At 43.9% G+C, this 15,698-nt stretch overlaps 1 protein-coding gene across 1 annotated transcript; it reads right to left on the bottom strand.

The window, feature by feature from the left end:
* Nucleotides 1–341: 341 nt before the first annotated feature.
* LOC118021894 (ATP synthase membrane subunit DAPIT, mitochondrial) lies at nt 342–641 on the bottom strand. The gene has a single exon (XM_035022393.1). It carries the CDS (start codon nt 624–626, stop codon nt 450–452), a length of 177 nt encoding a protein of 58 aa, XP_034878284.1. The 5' UTR covers nt 627–641; the 3' UTR covers nt 342–449.
* Nucleotides 642–15,698: the final 15,057 nt, after the last annotated feature.

Genomic DNA, 15,698 nt, shown 5'->3' with positions numbered 1-15,698 from the left:
CCCTCGGGCTCCCTGCTCGGCAGGGAGTCTGCTTCTCCCTCTGACCCTCCCCCCTCTCATGTGCTTGCTCTCTCTCATTCTCTCTCTCTCAAATAAATAAATAAAATCTTTAAAAAAAAAAAAGTGGGCCCTCTCTGTAATAGGACCATGTCCACATGAATTGATGGAGATCCACAGTGCCCCATCCTCTCTGCCTTTTCTACATATATGACTTTGGTTTAATTAATCCATGGAATCTGATTATAACCCTTCCCCTACACAGAATGGTGTCTGGGCCCCCAACCCAGCTCCGCTTTCAACATCATAGACTGGAGATTAGCACTCAGTCCATTATGCTTTTTTTTTTCCAGATTCATAATTTAGTGTACAAATTGAGTATCACATGATGAGTTGGCATTAGCTTCTCCAGGCATGGGAACTTAACAGATGAGGTACAGGTTAAAATTCGTTTATGTTGCTTTCACAGCTGGTGTTTTTTTAGACCTTAACTTGAAGTATAAGATCATCAAAGCAATGCCTCCATATGTAGCCAGTACACAATTCATTCTACCTGTGAGAGTATAAGAGTTGAAATATTTTTTGATACCAGTGAACTGGAATTGAGCATCAGTTTCTGGACCTGCCATGATTTCAGTCTTGCAGAAGGCACCATTTCCGCCGGTTGTGTCCTTCAACGTACGCAGCTACCCCGCAGTCGGGCAGTCCATTATGCTTCTATACCCAGCCTCACACCACTCCTGTTCTGGACCTCATTTTATGTCCAATCTTGGCGAGGGCAACTTGTAGGAAATCTATCCTGTTGCAAAGCCTATATAGGACATCTCTATTCTTGTATACACATTACCCATGATCCATTAGAAGTATTTTTTTTAAGATTTTATTTTTAAGCGCTCTCTACACCCAATGTGGGGGTCGAACTCACAACCCTAAGATCAAGAGTCACGCACTCTATAGACTGCGCCAGCCAGGTACCCCCCATTAGAAGTATTTCTAGTACTACTTCTTCAATGGACAAACTGAGATAAAGATACTTTATGGTAGTTTGGTCAAGTTGGCAGACTAGGTAGGTAGCCATGGTAAGACTAGAATTTGAGACTCATTACTTGTTTCTTCCACTGCTTGAAACTAAAGAAGAGAAAAGTAGCTATACAAAGTATGTATTCATTTGATGAACATTTATTAGACGACTTCTATAGCCAGCCATGGTGCCAGCTCATTTACAGATGTTTTTGCAGTGCCACCTGACATCAAGAAGCTTATAGTTTAATTAAACCCAATACATGTGAGCTTGTAATCAGTACCATCAAAGAGATTAAAAATAAAATGCTATTGGATGACAAAGGAAGGAAATATTATTGCCAGCTGTGGGATCACACTTCAAAAAGGTGTGACCTTGGAGCGGCTCCTTAACTGATCAGTTGGATTTGCGTATGCAGGAATGGAGGAGGTAGGGCGCCTGGGTGGCTCAGATAGTCAAGCGTCTGCCTTCGGCTCAGGTCATGATCCCAGCGTCCTGGGATTGAGTCCCACATCGGGCTCCCTGCTCCTTGGGAGCCTGCTTCTCCCTCTGCTTCTCTCTCTCTCTCTGTCTCTCATGAATAAATAAATAAAATCTTTTAAAAAAAAAAGAAATGGAGGAGGTAGAGAAAGAACATTTCTAGGTAAAGAAAACTTCACAACTTGGAACCCCGCTATGAGGATCCTGGTTAACCACACCAGGGAGGGGAGAAAGGAAGGCCACAAGACTCCCTACAAGTTTGCCCATTTGGGTAGGACCACATTTGAGGAAGAAGAAAGCTTCTGGGGCCTAGAGAAAGTTACCCAGCATGCAAAACTTGATAGTCCAAACACACGTCAATAGAGAAAATGTGGTGATCTAGGCAAGTGGCCAGCACTGGAAAAATCCAGCATGGGTTCATGGGGAGACCCACAGACAGGCCAAATGTGGGGACAGGAATCTAGGACCAGGTACCTTAAGAGGCCCTGCCAGGCAAAGCATAAGTCAGGCAGCAGGAATCCCAGGCCTGACCAGATTTAAGAACTCAGTGTGAGACTGTAGGCTTCTGGAAGGAACTGTCAAGAGCAAGAGCATCTAAGTCCCTGAAGGCCTAGGATCTAAGCAAGTGATGGAGATGGGAACTTGGACACAAGGTGCTAAAAATCCAAGTACCAGAACTAGATGAGAAATTACACCAGGGGATGCCTGGGTGGCTCAGTCGGTTAAGTATCTGCCTTCGGCTCTGGTCATGATCCCAGGGTTCTGGGATCAAGTCCTGCATTGGGGTCCTTGCTCAGTGGGGGCCTGTTTCTCCCTCTCCCTCTGCTGCTATCCCTGCTTGTGCTCTCTCTCTCTCTGACAAATAAATAAATAAAATCTTAAAAAAAGAGAGAGAGAGAGAGAAAGAAAGAAAAGAAAGAAATAACACGAGGTTACCAAACCAAAGAACAGGGGCGCAGGGACAGTGTCTGGTGCTCATTCCCTGTTTGTTGGGCCACATTTCCTTAAATTCACAGGCTAGGACCCGAATTAAAGGGTTCTGCCCACAATGGAGGTGAGGGAGGGAGTTAGTTGCCTCATTTGTGGGAAGAGGAAAGTTTCCGAACCTGGAACCCAGAAGCACCCTGATAGAAGCAGTGGAAACAAAGTACATTTTATGTTTTATTTAAATGTGTTAAGATGACAATATCCTATACAAATGTGTTCAAAAGACACAGTTCCCAGAAATGTGCCTCCTGGATATGTCCACTCAGTATGACATATGGAGAGCCTGAGCTTACAAAGCAGACAGGGCTTCTTCATATACCTGCTGTGTGACCTTGGGCAAGTTACTTAACCCCTCTGAGACTCGGATTCTTTTTCTGTTGAATGAGACTGGTAATACCATAGTGTGCCTCTGGCATTTTGGTCTGAGCAGCATCCATTCCTTTGGGGATTCCCAAGTCATGTGTCTGTTACAGTAAGCACTCAGTAAATGGTCACTTTTATTGATTATTATGACACTAGTAGCCATATAGGGAATACCTATGTGACTGCAAAAGAAAGAAAATCTGCAATATCATGGGATAAATGCAGTCACTGACACATGGTCTCATAAAACGCTCTCTGCTCTACATCCTATGGTGGGTGACCGGAAGGCCTGTGGGGGGAACGTCCCTCACCTCTGTGCGTCCAGAGGGCCTCCAGCAAACCAATTCTGATTGCTCTTTCTGCACATCAAAGTGTTCTTTTTGTCCTTTGTTTTCATCAGGCATCTCAGTAACCACCTTAGAGCTCTCTCTAACTTGTAGCCCCTGTTGTGAGAGAGATCGTATCACACTTAATGGCACATCTGGCCTGGGAGATTGGGGATAATGTGGGTGGTGGTCACAGTTTAGCCAAAGTCTATATAAATTTCAATTACCACCTGCAGCTCTACCCTACACACACCTCTGTCCTGAGCGGGACTTCACTGCTTTCCTTTTGCTGTAAACTCTGTCGGCATACCCTATAATCTTCCTCCATCTTGCTCTGTCCTTGTTTTTATGTTCATCCTTCTCTTTCCGCCGTTGGAATATTCACAATTGAGATGCTGGCTAGCGAAGACTATGACATTAACCATGGGTGAGGACATCTTTGATCTTATTTCAACAAAATTGGTTCTTCCTCTTCCTACTCATGCAAAAGTCCCAGAGTTGAAACCAGAGGCATGGAGTGCATACCTGAGTCGTTCTTAGCCATCCACACCTATGATTCAGGTAGTTTTAAAAATCACTCATATCTCTACTTTTTTTCAAAAGAGCACTTGACACTTTTTTTTTTAATAAAGATTTTTATTTATTTATTTGACAGAGACACAGTGAGAGAAGGAACACAAGCAGGGAGAGTGGGAGAGGGAGAAGCAGGCTCCCCGCCAAGCAGGGAGCCCGATGCGGGGCTCAATCCCAGGACCCTGGGATCATGACCTGAGCTGAAGGCAGACGCTTAACGACTGAGCCACCCAGGCGCCCTGACACTTTTTTTTTTTTAATGTGGGAAGAGCATTGTTAACTGTGGGCCCATCGTGTGCAGTGGACAGAACGCGTCAGAATGAACAGAAGAGCTCATTTAGAGGTTGCTTCTACTTTCCCAAATAGATTTCACTTTCCAACAGTTTCTTTTTTTTTTTTTTTTTAGATTTTATTTGTCAGAGAGAGAGAGAGCACAAGCAGGGGGAGTAGCAGGCTCCCCGCTGAGCAAGGAACCCGATGTGGGACTCGACCCCAGGACCCTGGGATCGTGACCTGAGCCGAAGGCAGACGCTTAACCAACTGAGCCACCCAGGCGTCCCTCTAACAGTTTCATCCAAGTGCTCTTTTGAAAAAACTAGAAATATGAGTGATTTTTAAAACTACCTGAATCGTAGGTGTGGATGGCTATGATCCCCATACCCCTTCCAGTTTTTAGAGTGTTTGCTTCTGGTCCCAATGCTAAACATGTTAAGCAAAATCAATTTCATCCACTGTTGTCTTACTCAAAAGCAGCTAATTTCTGTAATCATTCTGTTGCCATGGGGAAAAAATAGTGTTCAAATGTGTGTAACCGAAGCCCCACGTGTAGAGGAGCCAGCTGGTGTCAAATGTTGCAGTTCTAGCCAACCCCTCCCCTTCTCCCAGAAGTCCCCTTTGGACGGCCCAGGAACAGAGTTTACCTGGCACTCACTACTGTGTGAGAAAGGACATATTTTCCACCCGGGAGAAATCAAATCACAAATGCTAGAGATGAAAAATTTGAACATAGTTATCCTACAAATTTCCAGAAACTACGTGCACAGGAGATGGGCTGCAGGTGCATTTCTACTTTTTAAATGTACAATAATTTTTTTAGGATTTTATGTATGTATGTATGTATGTATTTAGAGAGAGCGTGTGTGTGTTGCTAGCGGGGGAAGGCACAGAGGGAGAGGGAAAGAGAGAATCTCAAGCAGACTCCACACTGAGTGTGAAGCCCGACCCGGGACTTGATCATGACCTGGGCCAAAATCAAGAGTCAGACACTCGGGGCGTCTGGGCTCAGTTGGTTAAGCGACTGCCTTCGGCTCAGGTCATGATCCTGGAGCCCCTGGATCAAGTCCCGCATCGGGCTCCCTGCTCGGCGGGGAGTCTGCTTCTCCCTCTGACCCTCCCCCCTCTCATGTGCTTGCTCTCTCTCATTCTCTCTCTCTCAAATAAATAAATAAAATCTTTAAAAAAAAAAAAGAGTCAGACACTCAACCAACTGTGCACCCAGACACCCCAAATGTACATAAATTATATCTATAAAGCACTGAGCAAAAAGCTCCTTGGTCAAAATAGCCATGGCTTTATGCATTCCAAAAATAATTATTTTGCTATGGGCCAGGTTTTCGAAGGTAAAGAATACGGTCTCTGGGCAGGATGAAAATCCTGGCTTGCCAATTTTCCAGGCCTGGGACCTTGGGCAAGTTACTTAAAAGTTCTGTACCTCAGTTTCCACATTTGTAAAAAAGTGCTGTTAACAGTGTCTAGCTCATAAGCCTGTGGGGTCCTGTAAGTGAGATAAACCCAGGACCTCATACATAGCAGCAAGATGGCTATGCCTTAGTCATTGTAAGTGTTGGCTATTATTTTTATTGCTAACATTATCATTCTCGTTTTGTTTCTACAAATTGTCAGTGTGTTCCAGAGCTCCCTTTCCCAGGTAGGGTCAGCATCCATAACTTCATTTCTTGTTTTGTCTAAAAGATTTATATTTGCCCTTTTTTATGGTTTTGAATTTTCATTTATTGCAGGCACAGTAAAAGCTTTTCAGTAGTAGAGGCCTTAGAGTTAACTGGCAGAGAGGTAACTGGTAGAACTCTAAATATCATTTTAAACTGTTTATTATGAAAGATTACAAACAGAATAATACCGTGAACTCCTCCCCAAATTCAGGTATGGCCATTTTGCCACACTTGCTTCCTCTACTCCCTTTTGGCCTTCTTCTCCTTTATGTTCGTGCAGTGATGTTTTAATATTGTCAAGCAAATTTCATTTCATTGTCTCCATGCACCTATATAAAATGAGGACATTTCTGTATATAACCACAATATCATTAGCTCTACTAATAAAATTAACGTCATCTAATACCCACTCCAAAATCAAATATCCTGATTTGGCTCAAAAATGACATTTTATAGTTGGTTTGCTCAAACCAGGGTCCAAACAAGGTCCACACATTCTAATTGCTGTGTTTCTTAATATATAACAATGTACTTAAAAGACATAACATTCTATCTTTTTTTTGTTTTTTCAGCAATTGCACTACTGGGTATTTACCCAAACATAACATTCTCTCTTTTTTTTCTTTTTTAAAGATTTTTATTTATTTACTTGACAGAGACACAGCGAAAGGGGGAACACAAGCAGGGGGAGAGTGAGAAGCAGACTCCCCGCCGAGCAGGGAGCCCGATGCGGGGCTCGATCCCAGGACTCCGGGATCATGACCTGAGCCGAAGGCAGACGCTCAACGACTGAGCCACCCAGGCGCCCCTAACATTCTCTCTTAAGACAGAATAACTACAAGACTTTAATTCTCCTCAAAGACCTATTATAAAATTCAAATGGAGGTTTATGATTATTATTATTAAGCAGTAAGAATGAATTTTTTTCCTTTTTTTTTTTTTTAAGTAAGCTCTCTACCCAACGTGGGGCTTGAACTCACAACTCTGAGATCAAGAGCTGCATGCTGTAGGGGCGCCTGGGTGGCTCAGTCGTTAAGCGTCTGCCTTCAGCTCAGGTCATGATCCCAGGGTCCTGGGATCAAGTCCCACATCGGGCTCCCTGCTCGGCGGGAAGCCTGCTTCTCCTTCACCCACTCCCCCTGCTTGTGTTCCCTCTCGCTGTGTCTCTCTCTGTCAAATAAATAAATAAATCTTTAAAAAAAAAAAAAAAAAAAGAGCCGCATGCTCTACTGACTGAGCCAGCCAGGCATCCCAAGAATGAATTCTTAATTGGATTATGCTCCTCAAGTACAAAAAGAAAGAGAAGGGGGAAAAAGAGGGGGAAAGAGAGAGAAAAGAAAGCTAGAAGAACAGTTTCTCTCTTCTGTTTTCTCTTTATTGTTTTCTGCTTGTAGCCATTTATTCTTCAATAGTTACCTTCTGTTATGTCTTCCCCCTGGACACTTTGTTATCCCACTTTCCCTGTTCATGTTATGAGTGATCAAACAGCATAAACCCAGATTATCAAGGATAAAATTTTAAACCCTAACAATACAAAGAACAAACTGATGGTTGCCAGAGGGAAGGAGGGGGGCGGCTGGGCAAAACAGGTGAAAGGGGAGTGGGAGGTCCAGGCTTCCAGTTATGGAATGAATATGTCACGGGGAGGAAAGGTACAGCATAGGGAATATAGCCAATGGCACCGTAATAACGTTGTGTGGTGACAGGTGGTAACCACACTGGTGGTGAGCGCAGCATTACATATAGACGTGTCGAATCACTATGTTGTACACCTGAAATTAATGTAACATTGTGTGTCAACTATACTTCAATTTTTAAAAAGTCCAATAAAAAATGTTAAACCTTATCATCTACTTAACTAAAAAAATAATGAATCGGGTGCCTGGGTGGCTCAGTTGGTTAAGCGACTGCTTTCGGCTCAGGTCATGATCCTGGAGTCCCGGGATCGAGTCCCGCATCGGGCTCCCTGCTCGGCGAGGAGCCTGCTTCTCCCTCTAACCCTACCCCCCTCTCATGTACTCTCTCTCTCTCATTCTCGCTCTCTCAAATAAATAAATCTTTTTAAAAAATAAAATAAAATAAAAAATAAAAAATAATGAATCATTTTAATAGGCCTCCTTTCTCTTACATCCTAAGAAGTTAGTGGAGACTCATATGTGGAATATAAGAAATAGCACAGAGGACCATAGGGGAAGGGAGGGAAAACTGAATGGGAAGAAATCAAAGAGGGAGACAAACCATGAGAGACTCTTGACTCTGGGGAAACAAACTGATGGCTGCTAGAGGGGAGGTGGGTGGGGGGATGGGGTAACTAGGGGATGGACATTAAGGAGGGCATGAGATGTGATGAGCACTGGGTGTTATACGCTACTGATGAATCATTGAACGTTACATCAAAAACTAATGATGTACTATATGTTGGCTAATTGAATTTAAATTAAAAAAAAAAAGTTAGTGGAGAACATTATTATCTACCCTAAAGGTCCTCAGTGCCACCCTAGATCATAGTGGAGGGCAGGAAGGATACAGAAAACAAAGTCCTCACTTCTGGGTAAACATGGAAGATTGAACCTGTGCATTTACTTCTACTCTCTCCCAAAATCATGCTAAAATAACAGTAAAGGGATTTTTTTAATCCAGTAAAAGTAGTGCTTTATTGTATAAGTTGGCAAAATATAAACATTTGTGGTTTAAATCTACTTTAAAATGAAATCTGGGGGGGGCACCTGGGTGGCTCAGTCGTTAAGCGTCTGCCTTCAGCTCAGGTCATGATCCCAGGTCCTGGGATCGATTTCCGCATCGAGCTCTCTGCTCGGCGGGAAAACCTGCTTCTCCCACTCCCACTCCCCCTGCTTGTGTTTCTTCTCTCGCTGTGTCTCTCTCTGTCAAATAAATAAATAAATTCTTAAAAAAAAAAAAATGAAATCTGGGGTGGTTCAGTCTGTTAAGCATCCAACCCTTGGTTTTGGCTCAAGGCATAATCTCAGGGCAGTGGAATCAAGTCCCAAGTCGGGCTCCACGCTCAGTGGGAAGTCTGTTTGAGATTCTCTTCCTCTCCCTCTCACTTTGCCCCTCCCCCACTCATGTGTGCATTCGCGCTCTCTCCCTCTCTCAAATAAATAAATAAATCTTTTAAAAAAAAAATGAAATGTGAGCCAAATATATACAGAACTCCAAAACATCTCTATAGATCCTGGTTGAAAACTTTGGGCTGAGCTCTGTGATGGGCTTCCTTCTTATCTCCAGGAAGACAGTGGACATAGTAAGAAGGACTGGTAGCCCAGGAACCACCAGATCCGGGCTCCAGTCCCAGCCCCTGCCCCTGGCTAGCTGCATGAGAGTACACTAGTCTCTTCCCATCTTGAGGCCTCAGTTTCACCATGTGGGAAAGAAGAGGGCAGACTCCATATATGATCCCCCACACCCCTTCCAGTTCTCAGAAGCATTTGGTCCCAATGCTAAACATGTTAGGCAAAATCAAGTGAAATCCTAAACTTGGCTCTTGCTGAACCCAACAGAAGTGACCCAGTTCACCCAAAGGGTTTCAATGAAAAAAACAAACCCATAGAGAGAAAAAGAGAGGAAACAAAGCACCAAAATTGCTGGATGCTGGAAAGCAGATAGTTGAGTGACAAATGATTTAACACCCTGGTAAAACTACATCCTAAGTTGACAGTAAAGAAAGCCAAGAAGCAACTGGATTCAGAGCAGAGAAGCCCCAAAAGGTTCGGGAAGGGGTGGCACCAGATACCACTGGAAGTGGAGCTAAAATGGGGTAGGGGTGGGACGCCTGGGTGGCTCAGTCATTAAGCGTCTGCCTTCAGCTCAGGTCATGATCCCAGGGTTCTGGGATCAAGTCCCACATCGGGCTCCTTGCTCAGCGGGAAGCCTGCTTCTCCCTCTGCTTGTGTTCCCTCTCTCTCTCTCTAGCAAATAAATAAGTAATAAAATATTTTTTTTTAAAGTAATTAAAAATAAAATGGGGTAGGGGTGGAGTGGAGAAAGAGAATAAAAGAAGGGGACTGTTGGAAGTCTCCTTGAGAAGCAATCAGATCCTCATTTCCCTTTCCAGACAAGTGACTGCCTCACCCCCACAAAAGATATTATTTCTGGAGGGTAAGTAAAGAGGGACTTGGGAGTGAGGGGCACCAAGGAACACATCCTGGATACTTAGACTGCCACCCTTCTTTTCTTTCCTCAGCTTGCAGAACATTGACAACCAGCCATCTCCCTTATGTGGGATTTGACAAGATCTTTTTTTTTTTTTTTACAAAATTTGACCTGCCCAAGAGCAAAGACCTACTTGGAGGTTCCCCACTAAATAGCCTACTGTGAAGTACAGTGAATAGGTACCACGCACAACTTTGTAACCACCCATGCTTAGATGGAAGCTGACACTCAGATAGCAACAGATATCCAAAGAAAGGCTCTAAGAGGAAACACAGACACTGCAAAGCTCGCGGTAACAGTCCACAAGACAACCCTCACTTGTGACAACAATTGTAAATTTGGGGATCACCGAGACCAGCTTCAGGTTTGATCATTTGCTGGAAGGATTCACAGAACTTACTAAAAGTTGTTAGACTCACAGTTATGGACTATAGCTAAAAGATACAGATTAAAATCAGCCAAAGGAGGAGGTGCATAGGGCAGAGTCTAAACACAGAGCTTTCCTGTCCTCTCCCTGTGGTGTCATAGACAGTATTTTTTTTTTAAAGATTTTATTTATTTATTTGACAGAGAGAGACACAGCGAGAGAGGGAACACAAGCAGGGAGAGTGGGAGAGGGAGAAGCAGGCTCCCCGCAGAGCAGGGAGCCCGATGTGGGACTCGATCCCAGGACCCTGGGATCATGACCTGAGCTGAAGGCAGTCGCTTAACGAACTGAGCCACCCAGGCGCCCCTGTCATAGACAGTATTAACTCCTCCCAGTGACAATGTGTGGCAACAGGTACAGAGTCTTGCCAACCAAGGAAGTTCACCCTGAGTCCAGAGTTTTTATTGGGACTCCATCTTACAAGAAGAGCCAACTGTCCACATGGCTGATCTCTGTCTCCAACCCCTCAGGAGGTCAAGATGATTTGGCATGACCCAAAGAACTCACCCTAAATCATGTCATTGGCCGGGCTCACAGTGCCCAGGAAACAAAAACATTCCTTTTGGCATGACATCGAGAAGGGCTTAGAAATTGCCTCCCAGAAGCCTAAGGCAAAGGCCAGAACTCTCTTTGGGCAAAACTAAATTCTTTACTATACAAACCACTGCTTGGTTTTCAGCCAAAGCTTTCTTACAACAAAACAATGAATCCCCAGCACTCCCATGGTAACATGTCCTCACACAAACCCTTTCCATCTTATTATTAAATACTTCTGGGAACTTATCTCCCCATTAGAGTATTTCTTCAAAATCACCCAAGACATTTGGGATATTTCAGGTTTCAAGACTGTTTTATGTCCTTCAGTCATAGAGGCAGTTTCAATTAAGGTTAGTAATCTCTCAAATGGGAATTTTATGGTCCCAAATCCCAGTGGTCGCTGCTGGGTGGTGCTCGCTGGCTTTTACCTTTAGCCTCAATCTGTACTGCACACAGGGTTACTGTACAGAGAATTTGTCTGTGGCAGCACTGCAGCTTCTAACCTTCTAACAGGGAATTAATTAAAGTAATAATGTTTTTGTCCACCAGATATTCTATATTGTTTTAAATTAACACCCTTTGTGGGCTAGGGTAATCTTATAGGTTTCCATTGAGCATGTTAAATCAATATTGGCTGGGGGCGCCTGGGTGGCTCAGTTGGTTAAACAACTGCCTTCTGCTCAGGTCATGATTCTGGAGTCCTGGGATCGAGTCCCGCATCGGGCTCCCTGCTCAGCAGGGAGTCTGCTTCTCCCTCTGACCCTCCTCCCTCTCATGCTCTCTGTCTCCCATTCTCTCTCTCAGATAAATAAATAAAACCTTTAAAAAAAAATCAATATTGGGGCGCCTGGGTGGCTCAGTTGTTAAGCGACTGCCTTCGGCTCAGGTCATGATCCTGGAGTCCCGGGATCGAGTCCCACATCAGGCTCCCTGCTCAGCAGGGGGTCTGCTTCTCCCTCTGACCCTCCTCCCTCTCCTGCTCTCTCGCTCATTCTCTCTCTCAAATAAATAAATAAAAATCTTTAAAAAAAAATCAATATTGGCTGAAGGGCAAATTTGTATGCCTTCTGTTTTACAATACTAAGTAGAAGTGTTCCTCCACCAGACACAATATCCACCCCCTAATACACTCAGGTAAAGGAGACACAGATACCTCACAGGAACTTTGTACAGTCATTCCAATTTTCATCTTGATCCTATGAAACACTGCATTTTCATGTCCTGCCAATGCAAGTGTGACCCTGTTAGGATTATAGCAACAGGTTTGGAGCCATAGTACATTGAGCTTCCAGGTCAAGGAATCCCAGAAAAGTCTCTTCTCCATACTCTGACCGTGTTACCCACTCAAGTGCGTATTACCTTGAGTCTTCAGACAGGGGTTGGGCCAAGGAATGGAGGCCCTTTTGTCAATCCTTATCTTTTTTTTTTTTTAAGATTTTTTTTTATTTATTTGAGAGAGAGACTGAGAGAGAGAGACCATGAGAGGAGGGAGGGTCAGAGGGAGAAGCAGACTCCCCGCTGAGCAGGGAGCCCGATGCCAGACTCGATCCCGGGACTCCGGGATCATGACCTGAGCCAAAGGCAGACGCTTAACCAACTGAGCCACCCAGGCATCCTGTCAATCCTTATCTTAATTAGATTGCAGAACTGTCACTCTGAGGGATTGGAGATCAGATTTCTGTTTGTTGTCTTTGTCTTCTGGCCTTTTAAATTTCTCAAAACTAGGGTAGAGCAGACTTGTTTAGAACCCTTCAGGGTTAGGGGACCAGAAGAACCTCTTATTAGTCCATCCAAGTTCCAAAAGTGGTGCATTAAGATCCTTGTTTTGACCCTATCGATGTCTACTTTATTCATCCCATTTCTTAATTACCATCCAAAGAGTCCTCCCCTGCTGGGATGAGTTCTTAAACTCTCTCCTTTCTCTCTCCCATTCTCTTATGAATCACTCTAATCTTCACTATCTGTTGTTTCAACATAACTTTTCTCTTTGGTAAGGGCCCAGAAGAATATAAGTTTGGCCCACTTGCAAACCAGATTCAGATTATAAACCAGAATCCAAGATTGGCCCAGTGTCAAAATCAGCCCCAACATTCTCCTTTACTTTCATTTTGGCTGACAGCAATAACCAAGGGATTGTATATTTAGCTTGTTTCTTGTTGTTTTGCATTTCTGTATGCATCTAGTGTGCCAGATCCTTGGAGCTGGATCCATCATTTCTAAATTCCATTGTTCACTTTGACCTCCAGTAACTGATAGCAGCATAACTGCAGTTCTATACCATGGGTGACCCTGTAGTCATCCAGGAATCAAAGGTTCATCATCCCACACCCTCTCATCCTTCCTCTTCCCAAAACACAGCTTTTGTGAGTTCTGTGAGTCCTTTTCAGGAATTTTCAAACTCAAAGTGATCTTGGGAACCCCTGAAATTGCAGTTGGTTTCAGAAATGAGTGTGGTCTTGTGCACTATTTCCTCGAACTTCACAAACGCCACAAACACCAAAGCAACAAATAGAAAATAGCAAGTTGGAAGAAACAGAAAGAATGTAGGAAGAAGAAAGTTTAAAAAGAAAACTCAGAGAGATAAGATATTGCACCACAAAACAAGAATAGGATATTCTAAAAAGATCAGATATCAGGAAAAAGAAAGATTTTAGAAGTTACAAATATGTTATCAGAAACTAAAAACTCGGGGGCGGAGCAAGATGGCGGAGGAGTAGGAGACCTGGATTTCGTCTCCTCTCAGGAATTCAGCTGGATAGGGATCAAACCATTCTGAACACCTACAAACCCAACAGGAGATAGAAGAAAAGAAGAGCAACAACTCTCTCATCAGAAAAGCGACCACTTTCTGGAAGGTAGGACGTGCGGAGAAGTGAATCCAAGGCGATGTTCGGGAGGATAGACGGCGGGGGAGGGGCCTCCGTCGGCCGCTTCTGGCAAGTGATAGAGCCGCGGAGCACAAAATCGGAACTTTTAAAAGTCTGCTCCGCCAAGGGACGTCCCTCTGGTGGCTAAGCGGGGGGTGGAATCCTCCAGGACAGTGTGGTCTCAGGACCCTCGGGGTCACAGAAAGACCAGGGGTGCCTGAGTGTGGCAGAGCTCCCAGGTAACGGAGCAGGGAAGCCGGCTGCAGAGGTGGAGCCCAGGCGCGGGCGCTCAGCTCGGGGTGGCCATAAACCGTGATCCGCGGCCCAGTCGGGCCCCTGCTCCTCCAGCAGGGACCCAACAAGCGGCAGATCCGGGGAGACTCACCTTCCTCCCCCGGGAGGAGCCGCAGGGAGTGCACCGCAGGGATCTGCTGGGTTTGGAGACTCCACCCGGGGTCGGTTGCCGGAGATAGAAACGCACGGTCACAGGCCGGGTGAGCACAGAGTGCGGCCGGAGACTGGGGAGACGGGAGTGACTGGCGGCTTTTCTCTGGGGGCTCACTGAGGAGCGGGGCCCCGAGTTCTCGGCTCCTCCGGGGCGGAGATTGGGAGGCCGCCATTTTCACTCTCCGCCTCCAAAGCGGTACGGAAAGCTCGCAGGGAACAAAAGCCCCGGAGAGCAAACCCGAGCAGATTACTTAGCCGGGAGGGGGCAAGGGCGGGGCAATTCCGCCTCCGGCAGAGACATTTGGAAACCACGGCAACAGGCCCCTCCCCAGAAGATCAGCGAGAACAGCCAGCCAAGACCAAGTTGACCGATCAATGAGAACGGCAGAACTCCAGCGCTAGGGGACTACTGCACATAGAATTCACGGCTTTTTTACCATGATTCTTTAGTCTTTTAAAGTTAATTTTTTTTTAACGGTCTTTTTGTCTTATTATTTCTTTTTGAATTTTTCTTTTTCCCTTTTTCAACCAACATCTTATCAATCCCTTTTTTTAAAAAAAAACATTTTTATTTTTCATTTTTAGAGTCATATTCTATCTCTTCATAGTAGTTACCCATATTTTTGGCTTATATATATAAGTTGTTCTCTCTTTAAAATTTTGAGATAGTTTCTTCTAACAGATTAAAATATACCCTAAATCTCTAGTATATGGTGCTTTCTATTCCCCTGCCTGATCACATCCTCCCCCCTTTTTTTTTCTCTTTTTCTTTTTTCTTTTTTTAAATCCTCTTCTTTCTTTTTTCAAACAATTTCTTATCAATTCCTTTTATAACATTTTTTATAATTTCCATTTTTACAGTCATATTCCATCCCTTCATCATATCAACCCTTATTTTTGTACATATATAAGTTTTTCTTTCTTTAAAATTTTGGGAGGCACTTTCTTCTAAAAGACCAAAATACACCCCAAATCTAGTGTGTGGCACTGATCTATATACCATATAGATCATATTTGATCACTCTGGTTTTCCTTTTGTTGTTGTTGTTTTGTTTTGTTTGTTTTTGTTTTTATCTTTATCTTTTTTTTTTTTCCTTTTTTTCTTTTTCTTTTTTCTCTCTTTCCCTTTCTTATCCCACTGCTTCAGGTCTTTCCGATTTGTTTAGAGTATATTTTCTGGGGACGTGGTTATTCTGCTAGCATTTTGTTCTCTCATTAATCTACTCTCCTCTGCACAAAATGACAAGACGGAAAAAACACCTCAACAAAAAAAACAAGAGGTAGTACCGACTGCCAGGGACCTACTCAATACGGACATTAGTACGATGTCAGATCTAGAGTTCAGAATCATCACTTTAAAGATACTAGCTGGGCTTGAAAAAAATATGGAAGTTATTAGAGAAACCCTTTCTGGAGAAGTAAAAGAGCTAAAATCCAACCAAGTAGAAATCAAAAAGGCTATTAATGAGGTGCAATCAAAAATGGGGGCGCTAACTGCTAGAATAAATGAGGCAGAAGAGAGAATCAGTAATATAGAAGATGAAATGATGGAAA

This window comes from Mirounga leonina, unplaced genomic scaffold (genome assembly GCF_011800145.1).
Source record: "Mirounga leonina isolate KUSES-001 unplaced genomic scaffold, KU_Mleo_1.0 Mir_175, whole genome shotgun sequence".
NCBI classification, from domain to species: Eukaryota; Metazoa; Chordata; class Mammalia; order Carnivora; family Phocidae; genus Mirounga; species Mirounga leonina.
The sequence above is the reverse complement of the archived record's forward strand: the minus strand, read 5'-3'. Positions and strand labels throughout refer to the sequence as shown.